Here is a 10,799-nt window from a genome sequence, read left to right on the forward strand (position 1 = left end):
TTCTGTCCCTGCTGCCTAGCTCTGAAAGAGACAACTCCCAGCTGAGGTCTTGCTTCCAGCTAACAGCTGTGCAGCTGTGACACTGAACAAAAGGAGAAGGGAACTGCACATGTCAGCAAACCCTTTAAAACCCAGCATCAGATGGTTTGGATCCTGGTGGGGTGGCAGGGCTTATCTAGGTGACTTGGCCTGTCCCTTTGCACCATCGTGATGCAGCACAAGCACAGGAGGCTTCAATTCAGGAAGGAGATGCTCTGCAGAGCAGCTCGTGTGGTCTGGTTGCAGAGCAATGAAGATTTCCTGTGCAGGCAAACCTTATTCCTAGACTCCAAAGCAATTTCAGGCTCAAGCTGTACACCAGGCTAGGCAGTTCCACTGAGACAGTGGACTCACCTAGACTGGCTTTTCATGGCAGATGAGCTGTGGCCAGTGTCCATTTTAAACTAATTTTAGTTTCAGGTACCATTAGTAGCTGATCAAACCTAGGACCTGCACTCCTCCTGACTTCCCAAAGTCATTGCCAGGTGGTCAGGCCATGGGTTTCATGGGCTTGAGCTGAGTTTTTACAGCAGTGAATAGAGAAACAGCCACTTTATTTGTATCCTCCATCCACTTGGATGTGTAGCCAGGCTGTGGTTTAAGGACTGTCCTTATTCCTTGCAGAGTTGAGCTGCCCCAGTATGTCCTGGACATGGGCCCTGTCCTTAAGGGTTACACAGAGTCACACTCTCTGAAGATCACCAACCCTGGGCAGATCCATGTGTCCTTCCAGGTGGATGTATCTGTCCTGCAGGACACAGGTAAGCAGTGCTGGAGACACTTCCTGTGCCCTTGAAGGAGGTGTCTCAGACAGATTAGCTGAAGCCCCTGAACCTGGGGAGGTTTCTGAGCTTTTTCTTCTCAGTGCCCCTGCTGGGAGCTGTAGAGGCAGAACTCTCCTGGCCAGCCATGCCCAGGGACCTGGCCTGCCTGTGACTGCCCTAACGCTTCAGTGCAGGGGCCAATGGTGACCATCACCCTGGTCACCTCTCAGCATCTTCCACCCTTGGCTCCCACGAGCAGCAAGTTTCTTTGGACACTCTGTGGGCTTGTTTTGCCAACCAGTGGGGTCTGCTGTATTTTGGGAGTGCTTTGTTTGGAGTTCACACAGGTTCACAGCACCTGTATTCAGCCTTTATTGAGGAAGCAGCCTGTGAGATCCCCTGGTGGATCAAAAGAGGTTTCCAAAAGAGGCCTTGAGGCAAGGCTGCCCTTCCATCACACAGTGGCTCACTGTGTCTGAAGGGTGTTCAGGTGCACTCTTAAGATTTTGTCCAGGTCACAGCTCAGCGTGGGGCTTTTGCCACACCTCTCAGCCAGGACACCTGTAAGGCTTTAACGTGCTTGTACACATTTTGTGTTTTGTGTGTATCTCAGCTGCTTTGTGTTCATCTCTTCAAGGTTTCAGCGTGGGCCTGGACCAGATGATTTGCCTGCCCCCCAACAACAGCGTGGACTTCGACGTGCGCTTTGAAAGTGCCCACAAGCCATATGGTGACGTGGAAGTGGTGCTGCCCATAGAGGTACCACAGCTCTTGGGGCAGGCAGCAGGCTGGGCACAGCAGCAGATGTCACCTGCACGCTCTGCTGAATTCTCTGTCCTTCTCCAGGTGACAAAAGGCCCTATGTACACCATCCGCATCTGTGCCACTGTGTCTGAACTGTCACTCACCCTCTCCAAGAACAGACTGCAGTTCTCTGACATCTTTATTGGGGACTGCCAGGTTGAGACCATCCAACTCTACAACCGGTTTCCAGAATCCTGCAAATGGTTCATTGCTTCCAAGGAGCCTGTTCTGAAGGTAAAACACAGGCAACATTGAACACAGGACTTGGTTGGGTTTTCTTTGTGACTCTTGCCCTTTCTGCTCTGTGGCTGCTTGAACACTTGGGTCTGCAGTGTGTTTGTGGAAACTTCTGAGGGTCTAGATCAAGGCTGGTTTGCCTCAACCTGTTCCATTAGCTGATGCTTTGCTTTGCTGCCATCTTCACCCATTCCTCCTCCTCCTCCGAGGACAGTAGTTCCCTGTCTGCCTGCCCTGTCTACAGGGCTTTCCCTCCAGCTCTGGGCTTTGGGGCCACACTTGGTTTGGCTGTGGGTGCTCTCAGCACCGTGTCAGTGACTCAGAACATGAGGAGACCTCACGTTATTGGTTTCTGTGCCCAGAATAGTCACCTCAAATTCATGACACCAGTCATACGTCAGAAGCTGCAGGCACTGGTGGATGAGCCCTGTCCTTTTCACGTGACGCCCTCCAAAGGAATCCTTTGTGCAGGAAGGTGGCAGAATCTGCAAATCCAGTTTACACCCAAGGAGGAGGTGAGATTGGCGGGTGTCAGCCCAGGAGGCCTGTCAGGGCTATCTGGAAATGAGGGCCTGGTGCAGAGAGTGTGGTAGGAGCTCTGCCTTCACAGGGAGCTTTCTGCAAACCCCGTACTCAGCGTGGCTCAGTTCACCCCACAGAGCACTCCCGTGAGATGTGCTTTGAAATGCCCACAGGGAGCTTGCACAGAGAGCTCCAGGGCTCTGAGGCTGCCTCTTGGCACATGGGGGGGATGTGCCCAACTCCCCTCAGCCTGCCCCTTGCCTGGCTGTATTTGCAGCTGTGACACTCAGTGCAGAGCAGCTGCCCACTCACAGAGGATAATCCTGGAATGGCTCATCCTGCTGCAGGACTGACAGACCAAACAGCCACCACCCACCTTCCTGGGCACGGCAGGACAGTCACCTGTAGTGGGGTGCTGCCAGCAGTCCCTGGGGCTCTGGCCTGCCTGCACATTCCTGTGCAGCTGGGGATGCAGCTCAAAGGACAAAGCATTCCCAAAAGTGGTTTGCCTGTGGCTGCTGGGTCTTGGAAAGTGGCAGTGTGTACCAGCGTGGGCACAAGTGCTTCTGTGCCCACACACACTCCCAGGGATCTTTTAATTGCTCAAGAAATGTAACCATCTTGTGTCTGGCTTGGACCAGAGCCAAACACTAAGCAGAGAAGATGACCCTTATTTCTTGCCAGCAAGAGCTCATTTGCCTCTTTCCTGGAGCTGGTGTTTGCCTGATGCAGCAGTGCCAGGACTGTAACCCTGAGGGCCTTTCCCATGAGCACTGCACTCCTGCATGACTAGGTGAAAATGTCTGACAGGCCATTGTACATCCATCTGATACCCAGTTACAGTGCACACCAGCATTCATCCCAGTTACTCAGACCCAGACTACTACAGATGCTCTAGTCCCTAGCACAAGTAAATATCTGGTTTCCATTCACCTTGGAGGGACTGATAACACCCTGACCTTGGGGCAATCATTGCTGTATTTGGGGTCCTGTCACCTGGGACTTCATGGATGAGTTTTCTGCACTTTCCTCTTTTCAGAGGTCTTACAAGAATGAGCTGGAGTTTATCATTTGTGGGAGCAGCAATCGCTTAAAGCTGCACCTCTCAGGACAAGGTCTGGAGCCACGGTTGGAGTTCAGGCCCCCAGCACTAAAGATGGGAGGGATGTCGGTGGACAGCGATGGGGTGGAGGCCACAGTGGTGACGAAGAACCCATGCAACTTCCCCACTGAGTCTTACTTAATGGATTTTCATGAGCATCTCCTTGAGAAGGAGAAGGTGAGAAGTCTGGTCCCCATGTACACGCTGCCCAAGCTTCACAGCACTCCAGCATTCCCAGGCTTGTGCCAGGGAGATGGAGGCAATCCCCAGGGCAAAGCCCTGCTGACATGCTGTGGGAGGACCTAAACTAAATAGTTTGTGTTGTTGGGAGGAAGGGAGGAGACAGAAAATGGGTTTGTTGAGTCTGTGTGATGAAAGGCAAGAAAAGGAATCTTGCTTATGGCTTCTCTTCCCTCCACACACAGATCCTGCGGTCTGAGTACCAAAAGAGATTTTTTCTGCCTCCACGTTCTGTAGCTGAGACACTGTCCCGAGAGGTGCTGCAGAATCATGGAGCACAGTGGAGGCCAAAGGCTCAAGAGGCAGAGCTCAAGGCCAGGACTGAGGCTGAGGCCAAGGCCATGGGCAAGGCAGCAGCAGGTCAGAAAAGTAGTGAGGGTTTGGTGGTGTCTGTTTTGCCTGTGGTCACAGCAGGGACTCCAGCCCATACACCCTGAACTCTCTGTCACCTTGCTCTCCAGGGAAAGCCCATCCTTTTAGCAGCTGCCTGTTCCCCAGCTTGGTGGAGGAACTCTTGGCTGAAGGGCTGTAGCATCCTTTTCCAATCCTGAGTGCAGCCAAAGCAAGCTCCTATCTGCCTGCCACAGACTAGGGAAATAATCAGGATATTCCCCTTGTGTCCCTTAGCCACAAAGACTAGGGCTGGATGAGTTCCTCAGCCAATAGGACCAGGTCTAATATCACTGGCTCTTTTATATTTGCACCTTCCCAGCAGCAAAGAACAATCTCATCTTGTTTTCACCGAGTGTCCTTTCCTGGGATCTGAGGGCATGGGGACTTTACTGCCCAGCCATAGTTTGGGGGATTTTCTGAATAGTGGAGCAGGGATATGAGCTCCCCAATATCTCCTGGGATGATAGGCTGCGTCAGGAAAAGCTGTGAATCCTTGCAGCTGCCCCAGAGCACCCAGCTCTGCTTGCAGTCACTCATGGTTTCTCTTCTGGTTTGTGCTAAAGAAATGCAGCGGGAAAAAGCTCTGCAGAGGAACACAGAACGTATCTTGCAAATAGATGTGAATGAGTATTATGCCCAGCTTGAGAAGAAGAAAGCAGAAATGGATAAAATAATACTGGGAAGGAAGCACATACGGAGGCAAAAGTGAGTAAGCCTTCCATGGGTTACTGCTCTGCCATGGGTTATTGTCCCTGGAGGTCTTCCCTGCTCCAAGGACTCTGAGCTCAGAGGTGCTGCAGAGTAAAGGCCAGAAGCAGCACAGGGATGGCCACTCTGAGCTCCCTGGCTCCCAAGAGAGGAAGGACCTTCTTCTGTTGAGACAGAAGATCTTCTTCTCTATTTGAGTGGTGAGCCTTCCTGCCTGAGATGCCGCCTGCAGGGAGCTGGGCTCTGGGCTTGCCTTGGCACTGCCTCTAGAGGTGTCTTTAGGTCCATGGTGTTGAGTTGCACCTTCTTCATCATGTCCCTTCACCAAAACAGTGGGGTTGTGGTATGGGCAGGTGTGGGGCACAGAGCAAACCTTGCTTTGGGTCCTGGTCCTGCCACAGCATTGCAAGTCCTTGCAATGCTGATCTGCCAGGGTTCTCCTTATGGTGGGACAGCACCCATGAAAGCTCATGTCCTTTGGGCTCCCCTGCAGCTGCAGCAGTAGGCAAGCCCAGGAGAAGCTCTGCTCCAGCAAGGCAGCCCAGCTCAGGACACATAGGCAAAGTGTGGAGCTGAGAGTGGAGGCTGGTTAAAGCAAGACTGTGTATCAGGAGTTCCTTCAGCCCAGGCTGAATTTGGTTTCATGGAGAGGAGACAGATGAGGCTGCTTCAGATGGTTTTCATGGCAGACAGCACTGGTTTGCTTGGTGACAGCTGGGTTCCAGCAGGAAATCTGGCTGACAAGAGCCTGTCTTGCAGGAGAGGAGTTCCTGCAGCCTTTGCTTTCTGACTGATAGGATTATTGTCATTAAGGAGCAGGCTGTACCCTGAGGGGTGCTGAATGAGCTGAGTAAGAATTGGAGGAGAGATAAGCAGATGTTAGCCATCTGTGCTCTGCTTTAAACTGGGAAATTAAGAGACAAAGGGCGTTTTCAGGCATCAGCACAGAGAGCTGGTGGATCAGCCTTTGGCAGGGGCTGGAGGGGTCTGGCTGTGCCTTACGAGGGAGCTTGCACAGCCAAGACCTTATGATGGCATGGTTCAGGTTTGGTTGGTCCTGGAAGTCCCCTTCCACCAATGCCCTCACTTGGGATGTTCCCAGCCTCTGTGGGTTGAGAAAAATTTACGGAAATGGTCTGGTGGTTCTGCCTGGCCTCAGGGTCAAGGAATGAAGTGCAGGGCCAACCAGGACTGGTGAGCTCAATTTCTGGTGGTGACTCTCAGCAATGTTTTCTGTTTTGTTTGCTGAAGTTTGCTGAAGTGGCTGGTTCAAAGGCATCAGCGGGAAGCAAAAGCCTTAGAGGAGAGGCAGAAGGAGGAAGAAAGGCGGAAGGAGGAAGAGAGGCGGAAGGAGGACAAGAAGGGTGTCTCTGTGGGTATCCAACCTCCAAAACCAGAGAAGGGGAAAACCAAACCCCCAGAGAAGGGGGAAACCAAATCACCAGAGGGGAAGGAAACCAAGGCCCCAGAGAAGGAAAACAAAGCCCCAGAGAAGAAAAGCAAACCTCCAGAAAAGAAGGAAACCAAAATACCAGAGAAGAAAAACAAACCTCCAGAAAAGAAGGAAACCAAAATACCAGAGAAGAAGGAAACCAAAATCTCAAAGAAGGAAACCAAACCCCCAGAGAAGAAAAGCAAACCTCCAGAAAAGGAAACCAAATCCCCAGAGTGGAAGGAATCCAAAATCCCAGTGAAGGAAACCAAAGCTCCAAAGAAGGGGGAAGTAAAAGCCCCAGAGAAGATGGAACCCAAAGCCCGAAAGACAGGTGAAACCAAGACCTCAAAGAAGGGTGAAAGCAAAGCCCCAGAGAACGGGGGAACCAAAGCCCCAAAGAAGGCGGGAACCAAAGTCCCAAATATGGGGGGAACCAAAATCTCAGAGGATGCAGCTGAGATAGAGAACTTGTTACTGAGGTTTCAGACGTATGAGTCATTGCAGCAGAATTTCTCCTACTGGAACAGGGTTCAGGGTACCGTGCGGTTACCTGTTATCCAAAAGAGAAACAAGTCCCAGTATGCAGCTGAAAACAAAGGTCAGAAGACCAATAAGCCTCAGGAGAAGGTGAAGAAGCCCGAACAAAAAATGTAGAGACCAAAGGAATCTTTAATCGTCTCAGCTGGAGGTGCAAAGTTGCAGAGGAAGCAGTCAGATGATGATGTTCCACAATGACTGGGTATCATCTGTGTCGATAGGAAGGTTACCACCTCTGGGGACTCAGTTTCTTCACGCAGGGAAAGACCATTCTTTACTCACTCTACTTTGTTTATACAGTTTCAGACTTTGTGAGCAACTTTAATTAGTTAATAGATTTGTTTCTTATTACTCTATTGATTAATAAAATATATTTTACTTGTACATCAAATCTCTCTGTTGTATTGTTTACCTGTTCTCTTCACTGATTCTCATGAGACAAATCCCTTGGTGTTGCAGGTGCATTTGTTTTTCACCCTCAGAACAGATTGTTAACAAACTCTCATTCTCAAAATAGCTTCATATGGGAACTTGTAACTGCTTAGCTGCACTTAAAAGAGATGATAGGCCAACTATTAATATAGCAAAATGTTATGAATATGAACAAGGCCAAACTTTCTCTGGAGAAAGAGGTTCTCGTTTATTAAAAGAGCTACAAGGAATGGAGTGCCCAGGATAAGCCCAGGTACCCACAGAGCGAGCCAAAAACAGAACAGTGCGCTAACCCCAAGTGCACTGGGTTCTCCCCACCAAAAAAGTATCCAAACAGAAGAAGAACCTCAACCCAACCGAACTTCCCCCATTTATAGCCCCCTTCGAGTCCAGGATCGGTCCATTTTGGATCCGCATGACGACTGGTCCATTTCCAGGCTTCATATTGAGCTTTAACGCCGTTCATTCTGGACCAATTGTTTCTGCAGGGCTTCAAATGATTGGTCAGATCTTTCATCCAATCCCTCGCCTTGCCCCGCCAGACCACCCTTGCACCAAACCCTGGACCCTTCTAGAACATTCCAACAAGCCCCCTCCTCTTAACATAATACAATTAATTTAACATAATTAATACAATTGAACTGTACCCTAATTTAACTTAACTTTTACCTATAACAAGAACAAGGCCTGATTTCATAAGGCCTTTCTTTTATAATTCTTCTGTCTATGACATCTCCCACTTTTCGTTCATTTAAAAAAGGCTTCTATGTTCTGATGTTGAAACAGCACACTCTTGTGAGGGTATTATCTCATGAAGGTTATCACTGGTTATCTATTAGATATGGGATAAGATACATAAAAGACCAATTACAATCAACAAAACTTACCAAATTCTATCAAGTCATTTACACAAGGCTCCACAGCATGAGAAAAGAAAAGAATAATGTCCAATGTCTCTTAGGGAAATGGAAATAAATAACTGTTGTTTTGAAATCCAGTTACTTGAGAACTATGAGGAAGTCCATTAGCTGGAAATGTTGATCTTTGACATCACTGAATGTTCCCCTGGGTGCTGGAATGGGAAATAACTGAAGAAGGTTTGTAGGAGCACTGTACCATGAGGATGCCATGAGGCTTTTGTTGGCAAATTGTCTCTGTCAGTTTCCAGCCACAGCCAGATCAGATACTGATCAGCTCTGAAAAAATGAGGCCCAGTGAAAGGAGAAATAACCTCATCACCTTGATGCCTTTGTGGCCAGAGCAGGGGCCTATGGTGCTCACAGGGAAGAGGGAAAGCACTGCAAAAAGGGAAACTATGGGGAGAAGAGAGGACATTTAAACTACAATGACATAAGTACACATCAATAAAGCTTCTCTTAATATTCACACAATAGTCATCCCTTAATTGTGAGGGCCAATCCTCTCATTATCTATGGATCCCAGCAGGGCCCTGTGGCCGTGAATCCAGTCTGCCCTGGGCTCGCCTGGCTCGGCCACCACAGCCCCCCCGGGGCCGCTGCACCTCTGCTCCCCCAAAACACCCACGGGGAAAAGAGCAGGGGAAAAGCAGCAGCATGAAACAAACTCTGAAACCAGCACACAAAAGATAAACACAGAAAAGGCACAAGCTGCATCTTCTTTCACCTTCTGCCAACAAAGTCACTGACTGAGAGTTGCATTTCCAAGGCAAAGATCTGCCTTCTGAGAAACTTCAATCACAAATATCTTTTTTACTAGATGTGTACAAGGCCAGGCATCATTGGAGGCACAGCTTTTCTCGCAACTCTGCTTCCTCTTTAACTGAAAAAGAATTAAGCAGTGTGGTCATAAGTCTGGCATCTCAGCCAGAAAGGCCAGGTATTAGTGGGAAGAAGTCAGCCTATAAAATCTGATTATTTTTCCTCTTCCATTGGTCTGTCAATAATGTTAATCAGAATGTATCTCTACATGTTAACATGAAGGTGTTTGCATTTACATAAGCAGTAATATATCTATAAAGACTTTTGTATTCTCTTCAAGGACAAGAAAATTTGAACGAATAATCCTTTCCTAATAGAGAGGTCCAGTTTAACTTTTCACTGATGATGTTAAACCCAAGGGTAGTTCATGTAATGCTGTCTTTACATGTCGCTGTCTTCATGCACAACAGCCCAACTTTATTCTTCACAGCTCACATTTTATTTGGTTTTCTAAAGGCATTGTCTTTCATTTTAATTGGTTGGTAATTTACTGCAATTCGGTTCATTGGTTAGTAGTTGCTAAAGTATATATTAGTGAAAACCTTTCCTCCCATTCTCATCTCTTGGATAGAACATGTGGGTAGAAGTCTTTCTTCTCACAGGTGCAAATTCCTTTCTCACAGGAACTTGTCAGGCCAGCTGTTAGCTGTACTTAGCCGAAGCAGCAGGCCTGAGCCATAATTTTACAATGGTAACAAGGCTCTTATTTTATATAGCTTTACAATATTGTATGTAACAATGTTGTATGCAACATTGACATATGATTATTTCAATCTTAAAGAATAATCTTCAGTTTCTTTTAGGTGAATTTTGACCTTTGTTATATTTGCGTATGATAGATTTAGAGTTAAAATCTGTTTTGAATCATCCCTTCATAGAATCATAGAATCATCAAGGTTGGGAAAGCTCCCTGAGACCATGGAGTCCCAGCTGTGCCCGATGCCCACCTTGTCCCCAGCCCAGAGCCCTGAGTGCCACCTCCAGCCCTTCCTGGGACACCTGCAGGGATGGGCACTGCAAAGCTCCCTGGGCAGCCCCTGCCAAGGCCTGAGCAGCCTTTCCATGGGCAAATTCCTGCTGTGCCCACCCTGAGCCCAGCCTGAGGCCGTTCCCTCTGCTCCTGTCCCTGTTCCTGGGAGCACAGCCCGGCCCCCCGGCTGTCCCCCCCTGGCAGGGAGTTGTGCAGAGCCACAAGGGCCCCCTGAGCCTCCTTTGCTCCAGGCTGAGCCCCTTCCCAGCTCCCTCAGCCCCTGCTGGGGCTCCAGCCAGGACAGCATCCTAGTGCTATACAAAGAGCAGGGTATAGACCTGCCAAAGGTGCCTTTATCACCACATTTTAAACTTTCATAAATACAGAAAGACTCTGCAGAAAGCACTAAAGCCAAGTCAGCAGCCAAAGTGCCAATGTCCTGCGCACAGCAGCGCGGCCCGGCCCGGCCCCAGGCTCGGTGCCGCGGTTGCCCGGTAACCGCGCCCGGGCCCTCAGCGTCTGTGACGGCGCCGCGGCCTCAGCGCCCGCAGCCGCCCTGCTGCTCATTCGCACCCGGTGCGCTCAGCCGGCGGCACTCGGCCACTGCCAGCGGAGTTGTTCGCAGAACAGTGCTGACTGTGAGCGAGAACTCGCAAAACATTGCTCTGCGAGGGACTCCTAAACTTGCAGAACATTAGTTTCTGCCAGAGAGTCCTGAATTTCGTTTGAAGGTAAAGATTGACTCAAGTTGTACTTTCTGGTTTTATCACATCTGTGCTCTGAAAGAGAATGCCAAAGGGAAATACAGGATGGGATAATGCCAGTTCGGTGACATGTACAGCTGAGGGGATGAACAATACATGATCTGCAGATGGTG

The 10,799-nt window shown here is 49.3% G+C and overlaps 1 protein-coding gene across 1 annotated transcript in view; it reads left to right on the forward strand.

The window, feature by feature from the left end:
• The first annotated feature begins 669 nt into the window (after positions 1-669).
• Positions 670-10,799, forward strand: part of LOC135452981 (hydrocephalus-inducing protein homolog) — a 25,091-nt gene continuing 14,961 nt past the window's right edge. Inside the window, exons 1-8 of the mRNA XM_064723538.1 lie at positions 670-800; positions 1,441-1,562; positions 1,650-1,841; positions 2,207-2,359; positions 3,406-3,645; positions 3,894-4,068; positions 4,665-4,806; positions 6,061-6,894. Coding sequence (XP_064579608.1) covers positions 692-800; positions 1,441-1,562; positions 1,650-1,841; positions 2,207-2,359; positions 3,406-3,645; positions 3,894-4,068; positions 4,665-4,806; positions 6,061-6,894 — 1,967 coding nt within the window. The 5' untranslated portion in view covers positions 670-691. The remainder of the gene's footprint in view (positions 801-1,440; positions 1,563-1,649; positions 1,842-2,206; positions 2,360-3,405; positions 3,646-3,893; positions 4,069-4,664; positions 4,807-6,060; positions 6,895-10,799) is intronic.

Source organism: Zonotrichia leucophrys, chromosome 11 (assembly GCF_028769735.1).
Source record: "Zonotrichia leucophrys gambelii isolate GWCS_2022_RI chromosome 11, RI_Zleu_2.0, whole genome shotgun sequence".
NCBI lineage: Eukaryota > Metazoa > Chordata > Aves > Passeriformes > Passerellidae > Zonotrichia > Zonotrichia leucophrys.